Raw genomic sequence first — 18,065 nt, 5'->3', positions numbered from 1 at the left:
TATTGGGGGCATCTGCAAACAGTAGCGGTATTGGCCCCCGGAACTAGGGTACGAATAAGTCAACTATTTATGTGAACTATTTATTGATTCCACTGTGTCCATGTCTCACATACTTATTGCCCTTTTCCTCTGCATTGACTTTGCTTCCTGCAATTTTTTTTATCATTAGCAATATAGTTTCATTCTACATTCCTGCTTGTAGCTTACATTAGTGGACAAGAATTGGGCTCAGTATCAATCCTTGTGGCATTCTGTTAGTTATCACCACATTAAATTGTTCCACAATCAAGCCAAGGTATTAGATAGCCAAGCTAGTTCCTTTATTTGTTCTAATAGATTGTGTATGTTTCTATAAAGTATTCATGTACATTTGATGTTAGAAAGCTTGCAATGTAAAGACTACTTCCCATTTAAAAAAATTTCATTGTAATATCTAGAGTGGTGGATAGCTGGTCAGAAATGGGCCCTTACATACCTGATCATTATGAATGAGGATTGAATACCCTTCTATTTGGTAACTTAGCCTGCATGCGTCATCTCTGCTCCTGATTAAATAGTAATGCATCTCTATTTACAGAGAGTATGACCACCAACTTGTAATTTCCAATTTATCTTAATTAGATATCTTCTAAATTCCCATTACTCACTTCCAGTTTTTTTTTTCTGCAGCAGTTTTCAGTCCACTGTTGGGTAAAGGCCTCTTCAGAGCTGCAATACCTTAGACACTGGCTGAATCCAAATGTTGTCACAAAATACTTTATCACCAACAACTTTTCTGTAATGAGTCACAACCTGCAAAAGGTTTCTTGGGTATCTTTAAGTGGTTTCCCTTTCCATATTAAACGGACTACCTCATGAATTTTCCCACATATCCCATCATGGGATATCTACTGGTAGAGTCTGAAGTGAACATCCCATATTCTGAATACAACAGTGGCAGGTGCTACTGAAAACAGTAAGGTAAATAGATTAATTTTACTGTCCTAGCAAGGGACTAAATAAACTAACAGGTTAACTCATTTTTCTCTAATGTCAAAGCAGGATGTAATCTGTTCATCCCTTAGGATGCTAAATTAATGTTTAAGATTTATTAAATTTGCTTTAGATCCCCGAAATAACCTCAAAGCACTTCCGTTCTCATGCTGTAACAGGCAATGACAGATGGATTTATAGTCCGATAGGCATTATGCCACCTGACAAAACCAGCAGGTACTTCTCTCTCTCCCCTTCTCCAGTTGTGTACTTTGAAAACACCAGATACGCTTGAGGTAGGTTACAAAGCAGTCAGTTTGATCACAAAATCTTTGCTGTAAAAAGGAAACACTATCACCATCTCTCAATATATTTATTATAACTTAGGAAAGTGTCAAGTAAAAGCAGACTGTTTTATGATAATGGTTTAAAACTCATTGCAATCTCGCCCGTCTTTGGGTTAAAATTTATAGCGTATGTGATAGCACTAGGGAGGTCTGTCAGAGTTTCTGGTTCAAGTGCAGAACTGAAGAAATAGACAGCTTGCTTGCAGTGAGGATTCCATTTGCAATTGCCCTGTAGACAAAAAGAAAAAAAATAGTCCACAACTCCAAGACACGAAGCAGTAATACCCTGATCCTCTTAAAAGAGAACAACAGTTCTTGTCACCAGTCCAAACACACAGATCAACATTAACCATTCTCTCACCTTTGATTACATCCCTGTCAACTCTTACAGGAATGATATATTCTCCATTGCTGCTGAGGAAATGTTTTGTATTGCACAATGCAATGTGAAAAATAATAATTTGGTCACAGAACACTTAAGGTGAGATGAAGTTAGTGAATATTTATTGTTCTTTTCCCTTAATGTTTTGCTTTTACTGAATTAGGCAGAGCAAGAAGAATTAATCATAACTTCAAACTACAGATGGGTCTTGAGCTGTGAATTTTAGCTCCAGAACTACAGAAGTGTTTGGAATTGATTCTGACCTCTCTGTTTCAAACTACCTTCTTCACATCTAAATAGACAATTCTACTGGCATTGTACTTACATAGTTTAACATAGTACTACAATGAAGTGTAGTGAGCAGCTAAATCTAATAAAAACAGCACCAAGTAAGATAACCAAGACTGTGTGTCCAGGAGAGGTGGATTTTTCACTGTTGTAATTCTATAAACTTTTTCCTTCCCCTCAAAGAATACAGCTCAAATGAAATTAAGAAAAATACCTTTTCATCTGAAATCTGCACAAGTCCTGTGCTGACTGAGATATCAGCAGTCAGATGATATTCCATCCACAGAACTGCTCCATGGCTCTTCCCAGTCCTGGAAAGAAACGAGTAAATTGATTCTTTTCTGATAACTTTATAGAACACTTGTACCTAAAACAATGTCTCTATTTTTTGTGAACACAGTATTTGTGTTATGGTATTCGCCCAATCAGTTGCTTGGGGAGGAGTTGAGTAGCTGAATAGGTCAGTCATGGATGGCAACTGTATAACCAATTGCTGACCTGTAAATCTGACAAAATGCAGGGAAACTATATTGGAGCAGGCCATGACTGTGTGTTTGGGTCCGTGATAATTAAAACTGTGTTCCAGGTTAGTAGGTAACAAGGCACACATTGACAGGGAATCCTCCTCCTCCTGCCTGGAAGGTTGGGTGGGAAGGGGTTTCCTCTGTTTTCATACCACATCATTTCCCCCTTTTATTCTGAATCCTACAGATGCCTTCACCCACCTCCTGCTCCCAGAGCTTGGCTGGAAGAGATAAATACAGGACCAAGTCTGCATTCTATTTTCCACTGAGCCCGCTGGTGCCTCAAGGGGCAATCTCTGGCTGCGTGGCTACAAAAGTCATGCTGCCAGGGAACACAGCTGGTGCTGAAGCACAGGGAACGCACACAGATGAGTCTGGCCTCTCATGGATCTCCATGATCCACACAGAACTCCCAAGTATCTGCCAGCTTTGGGGGCAGACTTTACGATCTATTCTGAAAGGTGGGGACAAATTTCATCCCTGCAATAAAATGAGAATTCCTCCCCTATCAGGGGAGCCTCACAGTCTTCTCTACCAGAGCTCTGTCCTGTGAGTTTTGCCACAAGAAGGTATAATCTGGACCACATAAGTACCCATAAAGTGTGTATCACACAGAGAAAGCCAAGTTAGACATTTACATTAGCACGTTACAGTTTTGCATTTAAATTTGAAGAACAGAAATCCTGAAGTAATGGAAGTTAAAACCAAGTTTTCTTACAAGTTTTTTTACACTAGTTACACAGTATTCCAGAATTATAGCCTACACCGCAGAACTATTTGAAGAGGAATGTTACTTCAATTTTAGAGACATGTGACTATGAAAAGTCAGTTGGAATTCTCAAAATACATGTTGCATATAATATTTAAGGAAAGGTGAAATAGCTACCTACAAATATTGATAATTACAGCAAAGAATTATGTACTTACAGCTAGTAAAATGAAACCATAATTTGGAAGATAAACTATGTGCTGGTCAGAAAGAACTGATCAACCACAGAACAGATGGTTATATTTGGAAAGGGGAAATAAACATCCAGATCTTGGTCTGGTTGACCTAACCTATATATTAATTCAATCAAACTGTTAATATTTAACTCATGGCAACATACTCTATACCCGTTTGCTCATATCCTCCTTAATAACAATGCTATTTTTAAATACAAGTCCATTTTCCAAGAAATAACCTCTAATCTCTGTCCCAATTCCCTTTTACTTCAGCTGACAACTGACAGATCGCTACCCACGAAGGTAGGTAAGTCTGGGTTTGAGGGTAGGCAGCATTAGGTTACAGTGCAGTGTAGTTCTGTATTTTTGTGGCTTTTGCAACTTCAGGTCTCTCCTTTAATGCTATTTAAACGTGGTCCTGGATAGTTACCTGTAGTAATGTATAAAGCAGTTGAATGCAAGCAAAGGAAAAACTCATTATGCTTTTCTTAGACAATAATTCTCACCTTAACAGATTTACAGAGCCATCTGTGCTGAGAGTATGTTGTGGTACAGTCAGTCTGAAGTCAAATGTCATAACCTCTTGGGGGTCAGACAGTGATTTGCAAGGGTATTCCCACAATGGGTGAGGCTCTGCCTCCTTGGACTCCCTAAAATTCAGAGAATTCTGAAGAAAGAAAAAGCCTGGTAAAGACAAAAACAGACTGCAGAATTGGAATTAATTTGCAAACTAGACACCATTAAATTAGGCTTGAATAAAGACTGGGAGCGGATGGATCATTACACAAAATAAAAACTACTTCCCCATGCTAATTTTTCCCCTATTGTTACTCACACCTTCTTGTCAACTGTTGGAAATGGGCCATCTCTAAGGTGCCACAAGTACTCCTCATTCTTTTTGCTGATACAGGTTAACACGGCAACCACTCTGAAACTCCTTAATCAGGTTTCAGAGGGGTAGCTGTGTTAGTTTGTATCAAGAAAAACAACGAGGAGTCCTTGTGGCACCTTAGAGACTAACAAATTTATTTGGGCATAAGCTTTCATGGGCTAAAACCCACTTCATCAGATGCGTGGAGTGAAAAATAAAGTAGGCAGTGTATATATATTACAGCACATGAAAAGATGGGAGTTGCCTTACCAAGTGGGGAGGTCAGTGCTAACGAGGCCAATTCAATCAAGTGGAAGTGGCCTATTCCCAAATAGTTGACAAGAAGGGGTGAATATCAGAGGGAAAATTTCTTTTTGTAGTGATTACAAAAGTGACTGGGTCACTACAAAATGATTTTCCCTCTGTCGATAGTCCTTCTTCACAAGGACTCTGTTTGTTTGTTTACTCCTTAATCAGTGATGCTAGGTATAATGTATGATGTGGTTTGTGTACCTCCTAGCTAAACTACAACAACACAGATAAGCATGAAGACATCAGCCCTTAAAAGATTCCAGCTAGTATAGAGAACATGCATAAGTCTCTTCAGAAACCCAGGCTATTGCGAACACATCAAACCCGTTCTTCCCTCTCTAGACTTGCTTCCCCTAGAATATCAAGTTAAGTTTGTCTGTTCCTATCTTCAAGGCTCTCAATGGCCTGACCCAGGTTGTTTAAAAGATCACCTAAAGCTCCAGCATGAGGACTGTGGTCAATAACTCTGGTCCTCAAGCACAACAGAACTTCCTATCACAAGGGTAAAGCTTATTTTAGACAAGAAACAGAGCTTTCTGAGCTTTCTTGGGTGCCAGTCTGAGGTTGTGGAACCAGTTCCCATCATTTTCTGTCCCAAAAGCAAGGTACACTTCTTTGACCTGCTTTCTCTAGCACACATTCTCTACCAGCATTTCCATAAAATTTTAAAATGTAGCATTCCAAGGCTCCATTGGCTACACAGTTCTCCCCTGGGAAGAGGATAAGAGAGAGAATAACTCACACATTGGTTGCCCCTACTTTTTTGTTAACTGTAAAATCTGTATTAGAAGAACCTACCTTCCTATCCACTACACTTCATAAGGGTATTGCCAAGTTACTTATACATTCATTTAGTGTCATGAAAATTCTGCCTTTGATAGAAAGATAAAGCAACTACTGGGACCTACCTACACAAATGCTCTCATTAACAAATTTATTTGAGCGATCTATAGCTGTTAAGTCTCTAAGGTGCCACAAGTGCTCCTTTTCTTTTTACAATAGATGAAGTGACTCTAAAGTCGGTCACGTTAGAGAGGTCTTTCAGAAATGCTTGAAAATGACATATACAATTTTTGCAATAAAGCTGATTGGTCCTTGGGCTTTCCAAGCTCACCTCGTTACTGGTAATGGGACATGCCAGTAAAGTTGGTGTCAAAGGATTAACCACTACTAGCCACGTCTCATTGCTGGTTCTTGGAAAGCGTCTTAGTTTAAGTAACTGCACTGATTACAAGTGTGAGGAAAAGAAGTTAATGAAACTATTGCTAGATTTGATTTCCAGCATAAAACGCAATGAACTTTGAGAATACATTTTCAAATCCCTATTTTGAATCAACAAATACAGTGTTTTCTGAATGCTTGAAGACAGTAAAACAGCTTTGTCAGATCAAAAAGAAATACAAGGCTAAAAATCAAAAAAGACTAACTTAATTCCTGGGGAAAAAAATCTTAACTGAGAATACCACTGACATCACTTTAGGATGAAACAAATTTTGTGTGTCACATGCACAGATGTAAAATACATTATTCACTCATATCTTCCACTAAATTACAGCTCTTTTCCCTTGTAAAGTTAAAGATGTCAGATTCTGCCTAAAGACTTTAGATGATCCCTCTTACCTTAATCATGTCATCCATAATGTGAACATCAAACCCTTCACAGGTACCACATGGGCTTCGAATTCGCCACAAGTCCTAAGGAGGCAAAGCAAGTATTTCTTTTAGGCAAGAATTTTAGTTGTGAACCAAGCTCTTAACTATATGCTGCAGCCAGTTGAAAAGGCTAGGAAAAGTATTTTTTAAAAATGTTTTCAGGCTAGTTGAATCAGGGGATTAATAATGGGACATATCACCTTCAATCTTCAGGCTACAGGACAGAATACAGATCCAGTTCAGGAACAACCTAAAGCTTTTACTATCTTAGTCTGTTGGCTTTTGTTAAAGAATTGGTCTCAGTTCAGTTTCCAGAGAACAAAATACCTAAATCACAAGGGGTATCTTTTTTGCTGCCTAGACGCAAAGGGCATGTGAAAGGTTATCCTTTCAGAGGTGGATCCTCCAGGTTGGGAGGTATGCTTATGGTTCAGTGTGGAAACTCTGCATTTCTTCCACCTATGCTGTTGCATCACTGTGGATTAAGAGTTCAGCCATCTGGCACTTTTCAATTTAATTTTTTCCTGTAATTCTTATGGGAAAACTGACAATTTAAAGTGCTGTAATAGCACTTCACCTCAACCATTAAATTGAAGAAACAAAACCATGCAGACCAGTGGTTTTTAACCTGTGGTCCACAGATCCCTGGGGTCTGCAGACTATGTCTAAGACTTCCAAAGGGGTCCGAACCTCCATTCAAAACTTTAGGGGTCCGTAAATGAAAAAAAGATTGAAAACCACTGATATAGACAAGCAGTTTTGCTAAATGAAAGAACATTTCTCTGGAGAATGTGCACTTTAGTTTTATTGTTGTAGCATAGGACTTCATTTTCATTCTTGCTTCCCATTTATTTGCAATAGCCAGATAAGACAAGCCAAACTGAGTTTACTGATGATAAATAGATTCTACATCAATCATATTTTGTCAACCCAAAGTATTCCAGCCTCTGAAATCAAGCCACCTATATGCACTTATGAAGTGAACATTTTTTTTCAGCTAGACTCTTTCCACTCATGAGCAACAGGAAGAAACAAACTATTCTTGAACCACATGGTCCAAATGCCCATGTCACACGAGTATTTTGGTTCATGTTTAATAACTAGAGCTACATTAATGCTAAGGCAACACTAGACTCAAAAGCTGAAACCACTGAGAACTGGAGGGCTCCACAAGTGAAATTTTTTTACTGAGTTTTCTTTTTCTGGCTGTAAAGTTTGTTGCATTATTCCCGTCACAATCACACCAAGATTGCCTACAAAATTACCTATTCTAGCTGCTTGAATGTATTTGGAGACACACACACACACACACACACACAAAAGTGTGTGGCAGATCTAGTTTCAAAACACTTGCCTGAAAGTTCAGAGCAGCATCTATACATTTCACCTAGTAATAAGGACCCTTAGTACATATCCTGGACACACTGTGAGATTACTAAAATCAGGTTTTTAAGGAAATGCATATACTGTCTAGTAGTGTTCCTAAAAACAAAGGGAAAATAAATCCTTAAGAATGGACACTCATCTAAAATAAACCAATATATCAATTATATTTCTACAGCATGGAATCTGTATTACAATGATAAGCAACCCTTTTAATACAAGTCAAAAATGCTACCCTACAATGGATACAAAATTATCCTGCCCTCATGCTCTGCCTTGCCTACTGGAAATCAGGAAGCAAGGAAAGAGGGTATACTGAAGTCAAATATTTTGGACAAGTATATTAGGGGAGTGAAACAGGTTTCTGGTAAGGTGCTCTGGTCTCAAATAACAAGTTGAATGCAGGAAAAGTGTTTTGTTTATGTAGTGGACGTTTGAAGAATTTGAGATTAATGCTCAGAGATTTTTCCTTGACAGTTTTGTTTCAGAACTAAAAAAAATGCTACTGTCACTGAAGGCATGGGTGTTTTTATAGTTCATTGAACTTTTATCACTGTTCAGAGTATAAAAATAATAAAACACTACCTCTAAATGCATGTACTATATACTTAACAGAACAGATAATCAAATTGCTCAGAATATGATGTTATAGTCACAAAAATGATAATATTCCCATTGCTTTAAAACAGCTGGTATGGCAGTTGTTGTGCAACCCTGCATGCATATCCACAACCGTTCCTTCTGATGTAAGCCCTACTGAACTCTTACACAGGATGAAGCTTCTACCCAACCTTGTATCTAATGATAGGGGAATGATATTTTGAGAGATGTGGCATTAATCAGATTAGAGTATGGCTCTAAATCATTAAAACTTGCATTTCTCAGATATTATGCCTTAGATAAGGCAAGATGCAATTTGTCAATGGAATAAAAATTATCTTTTGACAATAAATGCAGTATGGTCAAACTAAACGTTTGTTTGTAATTTACCATACTACAAAGAAACCACAGAACTGGAAGCACAAGTATAGTTCTGAATCTGGTCCCCTAGGGCTATGTCTTACACAGCAAAGAAAAACCCCAGCTGCCCAGTGCCAGCTGACTCGGGCTACGGAGTTGTTTCGTTGCTGCGTAGACTTTCAGGCTTCTGCTCTGAGACCCTCCCACCCCCCAGAAAGTCTACACTGCAATGAAACAGCCCAGCAAGCCCGAGTCAACTGGCATTGGCCAGCTGCGGGTTCTCTTAGCCGTACAGACGTACTCTCATAGACCAAAAGGTGACCATTACGGAGCCTTTGTCGTACATAAATCCTATTCTACTCTCTAGAGTCTTGTGTTCTTCAGTCAAAAAAATATACATCTTCTACTTGGGTTGGGAGAAAAAACATTTAAAATACCTGGGATTAAAATATTCAGAATAGATTTGTGTTTCAGAAGGAAAGGTCGATATATTAAAGCCACCAGCTACAGAATCTTTCATACAAGATCTATAGGCAAGGCTCTAAATGAAGGATGTAGGCATTATTACCCTCTCAAGCAATTACCTGTAGTTTTGCTAGCTTCTTCCCCCAACAGATTTCTTTAGAAATCTGAACTGTTTTATGGTTCCTCAAAGTGCACATTACACCACCTTTGCATGTCTGGTGAGTTTGTTACCCATCATATAGTTCTTTGTACTCTGCATTATGAACATATCAATATTCCCCTGGATATTTGACCACCACCACCACGCACTGAAGCCATGAAATTATTGTAAAGCAGCCTTTATGATGTATCTGCTTCTTTGCTTATTACTGTCACATTTTCCTGCAGTAGCCTCCAAAACCTGATCTCAAAAGTCCTTCTGAGTTGGGGCTCAGCTTCTTTGTTCCTCACCATACTTCTCCCTCCAGTCCACTGTAGTTCTTACCTTAAGGGTTAAGAATCCTAAAATAATTGTAATTGTAGGCTCAAACAGACACGGTGATAAATCAGATTAAAAAAAAACCTTTAAGATTGGTCTTCAATGGCCTAGTGAACGCAGAGATAACTGCCACTAAAATCACCTAACAGAATGTCCTGGGAACATGTCAGTGTTCCAGAGGAGTTGCTTCTGTACCTTTTTTTTTTTTTTTTCAAAATTTAACTTATCTGAAGAACAAATGTCAAAGTTTCATAATATCCTTAACTAAAAATCTATCTTACGGCATGCGTGCTGTGTACTGAAAGGTTTCTGAACCTTTAAGCAGAACACAAATTGGGTACACGGTGCTTTGATGAAAAATGCACACTCAGACAAGCCATTACAGATGTAACTCTTCCACAGCATGATTAGCCCTTATCCTACACATCAGATCTATTACTTCAAAGAGTAGCATTACTTCAGAGACATTGCAAACTGTTCTGTATTCTCGGAGCAGCCTAGATAGGAGGAGTAATAAGGCCCTGGGAACAAAGAACAAACACACCCGATCATCAAGTCAAAGCTGAACAGTCATTTTAGAGGTCCACATTATCAGATGCTACAGGAAATCTGAAAGCATGAAGACCTCTACAAAACGTGAGTGATAGTTTAGCAGAACAAGAAGTTGCACAAAGTCTTTCCTGAATTCACAAAGAACTTTTACAACTCATTATTAAAACAGGCAACACATAGTACCAACTGAGGATTTGCCTCGTTATTTCTTCAAAGGGGAATGAGGTGGGGGGGTGGAAATATGCAAGGCTCTATGAACTGCATATAATTTTGACATTCTTACTAGCCTCTCCCTTTCGTGTGGCAGGATTCTATCACTCAGACAGAGGCAGAGTTATTTCCTATGAAGGATTTTACTAGCTATAGTGCTCTCAAAATTTCCCTTCAGTAACAGTTGTTGGAAGACAGCAGCTCTTACTGTATCCAATGAGTCAAAGAACAGGTAGTATTTCAGTCCAACGGTCATCTATTTACAAGACTATTGTGCCAATCTTTAGTGGATAAGCAAATTAACCAGTTTCAGAAAGACTCATTTTATTCCCATTTATTGCTATAAAGAGTTAGCACATCAATGTTTCTGCTCTCACCAGGTCTTGTTTACTGAATTTCTACTTTACACAGAAGGTCACAGTTATACCATGAGCCAGATAAAGACTGTTCTAAATTAATGATGCTGAATGCATCAAAAGCTAGGGTAATTATGAAGCATCTCTAACCAGCCTTCTGTCCAATGACCTTTAGTACATTTGAAAGGATTTAGATCAATAAGTGGAACAAATAATTTAGTGCAATTCTCTGGAATGATGGTGAATTTCCTCCCCTTTATGACAGTTGTCTTTTGGGCTTTAGATTGCTCTGGATCTTCTAGGGTTATTCAACAGTGCCCAATATTAAGAAATTTATGCTTAACCTTTTCTTTAACTGCAGTCATCACTTAGGTTATATTTTATATAAAAACTGATCAAAGAAAGCCCTACAAGGCAAATGGTTTCTGCTCTCCATTCACTCATGTTGTAGGAAGAAAAAGCCAAAATCAGCACACTCTCTGAGGGAGGGGAGAAGAACACCACTACTATCTTTAGCACCATTAAGATTTGTTAAATTACAGAGCTTTCTTGTACAATAAAATTTATTCAATGCAGCTTAAATTTTTCATGAGTGGCTATGATTGTTGGTGCTTCAATTTTTCCAGAGTATAGGAGCTCAACACTTTGTGAGAATCAGGCCTTTTCAATAAGTCTTGAGCTGGGCATCCAAAAATTAAGGCACCCCAAAATCACTAGTTATTTTGGAAAATGTAGGCATGTCTACTTTAAAGCCATGCAAATAGAATATTTACTTGGCTTAGAATTTTGTAACAAATGGGTTTCAAAACTAATATTTTCAGTATTAGTTGATTACCAAAACAAACTTGCTGCTTGACACACTTTGTGTTTATTCAAAAACAGACTTATATTTCCAAAGCAGACAGCTTAGCAATACCAGTCAGGTTACATGGAACCTGCCCTTCATGGATTTGTTCTCAGGAAGAAGAGCTAAACATCAAATGGCTGGATATGAAGAGGAGTGTACAAGAAGCTTAAGGAGACCATCCCACTCTAGATATGTATTTAACTGCCACTGCCCGCAAAGGGAGTTGTGCGCGCTTGTGTGCAACGAAGGGAAGATATAATCCTAAATCTGCAATATTCTACTGTGCACCTTTATTCTTAATGAAGAAAACTCGTTTCTCTGTTGTTCTGTTCTGAGTGAGTGCAACGCATTAATGTTTTGTAATGTTATATTTTATAAACACACTATATTTGACATGACACACTAAACAGCTCTGAACAGCTTGTCGTTCCTCAGGATAAGAAACTTTTTATATGATGGAGACAAAGGCAACACTGATTAAGGATCAATACAGATTATTTATATGTACAAAAGACATACATTTTTAATGAACTACAGGTGTCTTGTCTGAATAGCTTTTCTACCCTCACTAAGAGCGATAGATAAGTTTGGCTAGAGATGTACAGAGAGGTAAATACACACGTGCTGTAAAACAGTGATTAATCCCAGGTCTCCCAAGTCCTAGGTAAGTGCAAAAACCTGGACCATCCTTCCCCTGGTCTACTGTAAAGCAAATCCACATGATGATCATGCATCTCCTCATTTGATCAACTTGAAAAAGAAGTCACTTTTCTCTCTCTCTTTTTTTTTTTTTTTAAAACCTGTTGTGGTTACAAGCAACACCTATGATTCCTAAAATAGAAATGGGAGAGGAGCTAGTACATAAGATAATTAAGATGTGGTCCATGATATGAAAAGGTTGAGATTCACCCCTCCACTACAATGTTGCTAACTTAACATTAAAAATTACTATAAGTTGCTGAAGCCTGCCCAGTCTTATAATTGAAAAGTGTCATTTATAGTTTAACTTATAATTTTTCAGAACATAGCACTTATTGGCAAAACAATTTTGATTTATTTCCAATAATTTCGCTTCACGCTACAGATCAATTTAAAAATATTCAAACCATTTAATTGTTAAAAAAACAAACCCCTTCAGTTTCAAAGTGACTGAAGATCTTGGTTTCTGCTGTGCAGAGGGAATGAAAAAAACTAGCAGTTTCAGGTGTTGAATTGTCTTAAAAAAAAAATGCAATCTTCCATGCTGAAGTGCTTTTAACACTCTGAAGCACAGCTCCTAATGAATGTGTAAAACAGTGTATGCCATGCTGACTGCTAAAAACTTAATTTGTTCTTCCAATAAAAAATAAGTTCAGTTCAAGATAAGGAATGACTGAAATGACAACACACTACCTTCAATTTGAGATGTCAAATTGCTCTCATTTTGCTCTATTGTTAAGAGCAAGACTGTGATGCTGAAAAAACAAGGTGCTCAGATATGATAAACCTGAAATGTAAAATACTGTTGAAGAGAGCCAACTTGGTTCAATTTTGACTATGTAACTATAAGCTGCATAATTCCAACCATCTCACCTTGAACTCCACGACCATCATGTAAAGGGAAGCAGACTGTGGCAGGACAGTGACACTGTTTGTGAGGTGGGCTGCCACAGCTGTCCTAGCATACAGGAAGTATAGGTTGTGCCATGGTAACAGGCTTGTAGTGAAAAACGGTTCTCCTATGAGGACTGAGACCTTGACAAAAAGGAAAGGCAAAGGCATTTAAAAAAAAAAACAACCTCAAATAAGCAAGCAATTTACAGAACTCCTAACTTGTCATATTGCAATCTTTAGTAAGTAAAGCCATCCAAAAGTGGGCCTCCCTGTTTCTGCTGCATATTCTGTACTGCAGAATAGACAAGTGTATCTGATTTTTTAGAATCCACTGGTAAACAAAGGTATTTTCCTATAATACTAAGTGTGAGGCAAGTTTAATTATGATTAGATGTGAAGAGTTTTGTAACTGAATTCTGATAATCTGCAGTATTTGAACTTAAGGATGTGAGCAAGCAACACTTCTAAACAGTCTTTGACCCTGGGTTCAGGATATTTAACAAAAAACTGTTCCATGTAGCGCTCGTCCACATATAAAAGTTGTGCCACTTTGGCTTTAACTAATCCCCTAGTGTAAATGCAGTTACACTGGAACAGATGTGCTAACAACAGTATAGCTTATTCTCATGCAAGTATAAGGTACCTTTATGCCAGCAGAACTACGGCCTTGCTAGGGGTTGGTTGTAGAACTCTTGTGGTTAAAAATAAGTCAGCACACTAACCAACAGTTAGTATTACCATAACACCTAGGAGCCCTACTCATGGATCAGGATCCCATTGTGCTAGATCCTGTACACAAACAGAACAAAGAGCTGGTTCCTGGCACAAAGAGTTTAGAACTTATATATAAAACATGATATTGTTTTATCCAACAGGATGATGGATATTGACAGGCAGAGGACCACAAGGAAACAATGAGACAATACTGGTCAGCATGAGAGGCAGTGGTCTCAGCACACCAGTCACTTAACCAGTGTCAAGTTTTTTGTGGTCATCATGGCAAAGGAAAATTTTAAAAGGATGGTTCTGAAGGGGGATGAGGGAGCATTGCAGGTGTTTACAGGAATCTCTTTCCAAGCATGAGAGGCAGCGTGGGAGAAAATATAAAGGTGCTCGTTTAGAAATGTAACAAGTGAGTGATGGAGGCTGGCATCATGGGCCAATCAGAGGCAGGAGTCAACTTCTCAACAGTGAATAACAGAGGATAGGCAAAGTGAGGATAAGCCATAAAGGGTCTTGAAAATGAAGACAAGTAGCATAAGTTTGATGCAACGGACAAGGGGGAACCAGCAGAGTGATGTAAAGGGGGCATGGCACAGTGAAATCAACAGGTTAGGAAAATGATCTTTGCAGATACATTCTGAAGGGATATGAGTGAAGACCAGGCCAGATTTATTTTCCAATTGGACAGAATCTGGACTACCTACTCACTGTTACACCACGGACATGAAGAGAATGGACAGACAGCTTTGGTTTTAACAGAATTGATTTAACAGCTATTCAATCCCAATAGAAAGGAAAGGTACTTTTCAGTCTGTTTATTATTAGTGTTTTTAGAGCCAAAACAGGGCAAGTGTTACCTACCTTTTTATCTTCCAAATCAGAAGCGGTCAGTAATTCAGGACGTTTCTCTATTATTTTAATTTTATCTCCTACATGGTTGGCTTTAAATATCTTGAAGAGAAAAGTAAGTCATTTATACTTTTTCTTTTAGTACAGCTTTGAGTGTTTCATATTTTGACTTTTGAATAAGCTACTATTTTAAACAATGTTCTGAAGATGGAAACCACGACCTGGAAAGTAAATTCATAAACCCAAACCTATTAGTGGTTCTTCTCACCATGTGAGCATTCAGTAAACAAAATACCATAATACCGACAACCTTCATTTGATATTCACAAAGGAAAATACTTTTGAAATATATATGATTTTATTTTAGTTAAGTAATGATACATCTACAGACACTTTGTTTCTGGGTATGAGTGATTAAAATTTAAGTAAAAACTATGCCACACTACATCAGACCATTGATATATTACATCAGTTATCTGGCCTTTGTCAGGGCCTATGCCTGATATTTCACTAAGACAGGAGTCAGCAGACAACACTGCACCAGGCTTCAGTAAGTGTTCTGTTTGTGTGGCATATGTTTATGTTGGAGACTTCCTGCTGTTAATAGAAGAATCACTATATGTCTACCCCACTGTAATTTTTATATGTATCTATACATATAAACACTTTTGTTTAATGATCAGAATTGTATTTTGTTACCAGAAATTTGTTATCACCATTAGTTTCTCATTTTTAAAGTTGGAATCATAGGACTGGAAGGGACCTTGAGAGGTCATCTAGTCCAGTCCCTTGCACAGTATTATCTAGACCATCCCTGACAGGTGTTTGTCCAGCCTGCTCTTAAAAGTCTCCAATGATGGAGATTCCACAACCTCCCTAGGCAATTTATTCCAGTGCTTCACCACCCTGACCGTTAGGAAGTTTTTCCTAATGTCCAGCCTGAACTTCCTTTGCTGCCATTTAAGCCCAATTGCTTCTTGTCCGATCCGCAAAGGGTAAATGAGAAGCCCACACCTGGACACCACCATAGAAAAACTACAGGAGTATTTGTGGCAACTATCTTTCTTTAATGCAGACACTGCAGTCTGGAAACTTTGCAAATGCGAATGGTTCCCTATGTTCTTCACAAAGTCAGAGACGTACATTTCTCAGGACAAAGTTCTGAGTCAGCAAGGAGATATTAGCTAGGGTTGAGGACCATATCAACACTTCATGCTTCAGGGATTAAATCAATCTCCATTAGCGATTAGGACGAGACCTTCACGTGGGGGCAGATTATCCTCCAACTACCTACTGCACCGTGTGTTGAAGCATCTGGTGCTGGCCAATATCAGAGGCAGGATACTGGACTAAGGGTCAGATCGAATATGGCAATTCCAATGGTCCCAGTGTTAACTGGAGTCACAAGCATAAACCTCAGTACAGAGATGACATTATCCCCAAATTTATTTTCCTTATAGTGCCTTACAACCTTGAAGAAATGATGTGAATACTGATAGCTGTTTCCATATGTATCACAAACACACTGCAATACATAGGAGATGCTACTATACTAGAATAATCTGCTTTATTACTAAAGGAACCTAAGCATCAGGTATCAGAGGTCAATAAATCAACTATATAAATTTTTAGACCTACTGACATCTCCTGAATTCTCTTAGCCATAAGAATGGCCATACTGGATCAGACCAAAGGTCCATTTAGCCCAGTATCCTGTCCTCTGACAGTGGCCAATGCCAGGTACTTCAGAGCAAATGAACAGAACAGGTCATCACCAAATAATCCATCCCCTGTCGCCCATTCCCAGTTTCTGGCAAACAGAGGCTAGGGACACCATCCCTGCCCATCCTGGCTAATAGCCATTGATGGAGCTACTCTCAATGAATTGATCTAGTGCTTTTTTGAACCCTATTACAGTCTTGGCCTTCACAACATCGTCTGACAGGGAGTCCCACAGGTTGACTGTGCATTGGATCATGGATGAGTACAGAATGCATGGATTAATAGTCCTTCTATATCAAAGCCCTTTTCAAAAGTAGATGCTAATAGCCACATTTTATAGAAAAAAAAACAGAGAAAGTGACTTATCATGGTCACATAACAAGCCAGCATCAGAACTGGGAATAGAAACCCATCTCCCCACTCACTGGACCATACTGCCTCATCTCCTAATGTAGTAGTGCACCTGATTCTGCGAGATACTGAACACACTCCACTCCCATTAGAATCAATCACCTCTAAGGTGGCACTCACCCTTTTGCAGAGTCAAGGACATTAATTGCATACTGTGACCTCATTAGAGCATTGTGGATATCATGATGAGTCCAATCACTTTGTAGGTCATCTGACCTCTCACAGCTACAGATGGTCTAGCTCCAAAGTATCAATAATACTGCTGCCAACCACATTTGGTTTTGGAGGACAGATTGTTTTTGGAGGGAGGGAGATGGAGGAAAAAGATGGTCAGTTAGACACAGCTTCTGCTCAGTATGTCAGTTTTGTAACACCTGACAATTTTATTCTCAAATCGTCACGGTTTCAACAGTAAGGGGACATTCTGAACACTGACTACTAGAAAATCTGAAGGCAAATTCAACAGAATTGAATGACTGATGCCACTTTGGTATAATACACAATTTTTCCAAGGAAGTCTTGTCAAATTGGATGACCAAATATGTTAAAGTGGATTTCATCTCTGGATTGCCAATGCAACCATGACCATCGTTTTTTTATCTGGCATGCCTTGTGTGCTGGACTTCATGAGACTGTGAAACCAATAGGGAATCAACTTATTTGTTTAAGTAAAAGGATTAACTACTCACTTTCTCCATGAGACAATGCGATACTGCAGAGTTCTCTACTGTAAACACCTAGAGAGAATACCGTATAATCAATCATACTGGCTTAATCACTCAAAATGCATTAAAAATGACTTCATACATATTCAGTGTTATGGTCTGGTGGCATGCTCATAAATATCCAAGTGAACTAAACATGCTCATTTTTAGCTCATGACAGCAATATATGTTTCACTTTTCTTTGTCTCTACAAAACTACAAGTTAAACTTTGCTTGCACAGCTGTAAAATGAACACAATTTGACTGTAGAACATTGATATTTGTTCTAGTCTTTCCCCACAGGAAAATCCATCTTATTTTCTTAAAATTAAATTGCAACAGAACCTCATTAATCCAAACTCTAGTTAATTGCAAATCTAAATATCCACACTACACAGATTTCAGAATTTGCAGTTTATTGAAGCAGAGACTACCAAGATTCTGGTACAGTTGGGGTTGGGAAGGACCCCTGTGGGATAATAGATGTGTCATTATGTCAGTTCCTGGTCCCACTCCAG

At 38.5% G+C, this 18,065-nt stretch overlaps 1 protein-coding gene across 5 annotated transcripts in view; it reads right to left on the bottom strand.

Annotated features, from left to right (window-relative positions):
- Positions 1-1,121: 1,121 nt before the first annotated feature.
- The window catches only part of PRMT7 (protein arginine methyltransferase 7), a 48,872-nt gene continuing 31,928 nt past the window's right edge, over positions 1,122-18,065 (bottom strand). For 4 of the 5 annotated variants that reach the window (XM_074968577.1, XM_074968574.1, XM_074968575.1 and 1 more), the window contains exons 12-18: positions 17,533-17,580; positions 14,723-14,812; positions 13,118-13,279; positions 6,262-6,336; positions 3,965-4,125; positions 2,204-2,300; positions 1,122-1,548 (exon numbers count right to left, since the gene is read on the bottom strand). In XM_074968577.1, the coding sequence (XP_074824678.1) occupies positions 1,387-1,548; positions 2,204-2,300; positions 3,965-4,125; positions 6,262-6,336; positions 13,118-13,279; positions 14,723-14,812; positions 17,533-17,580 (795 nt within the window). In that variant the 3' untranslated portion in view covers positions 1,122-1,386. The remainder of the gene's footprint in view (positions 1,549-2,203; positions 2,301-3,964; positions 4,126-6,261; positions 6,337-13,117; positions 13,280-14,722; positions 14,813-17,532; positions 17,581-18,065) is intronic. The other variant, XM_074968573.1, reaches the window with a different exon arrangement.

Source organism: Natator depressus, chromosome 12 (assembly GCF_965152275.1).
Source record: "Natator depressus isolate rNatDep1 chromosome 12, rNatDep2.hap1, whole genome shotgun sequence".
NCBI classification, from domain to species: domain Eukaryota; kingdom Metazoa; phylum Chordata; order Testudines; family Cheloniidae; genus Natator; species Natator depressus.
The sequence above is the reverse complement of the archived record's forward strand: the minus strand, read 5'-3'. Positions and strand labels throughout refer to the sequence as shown.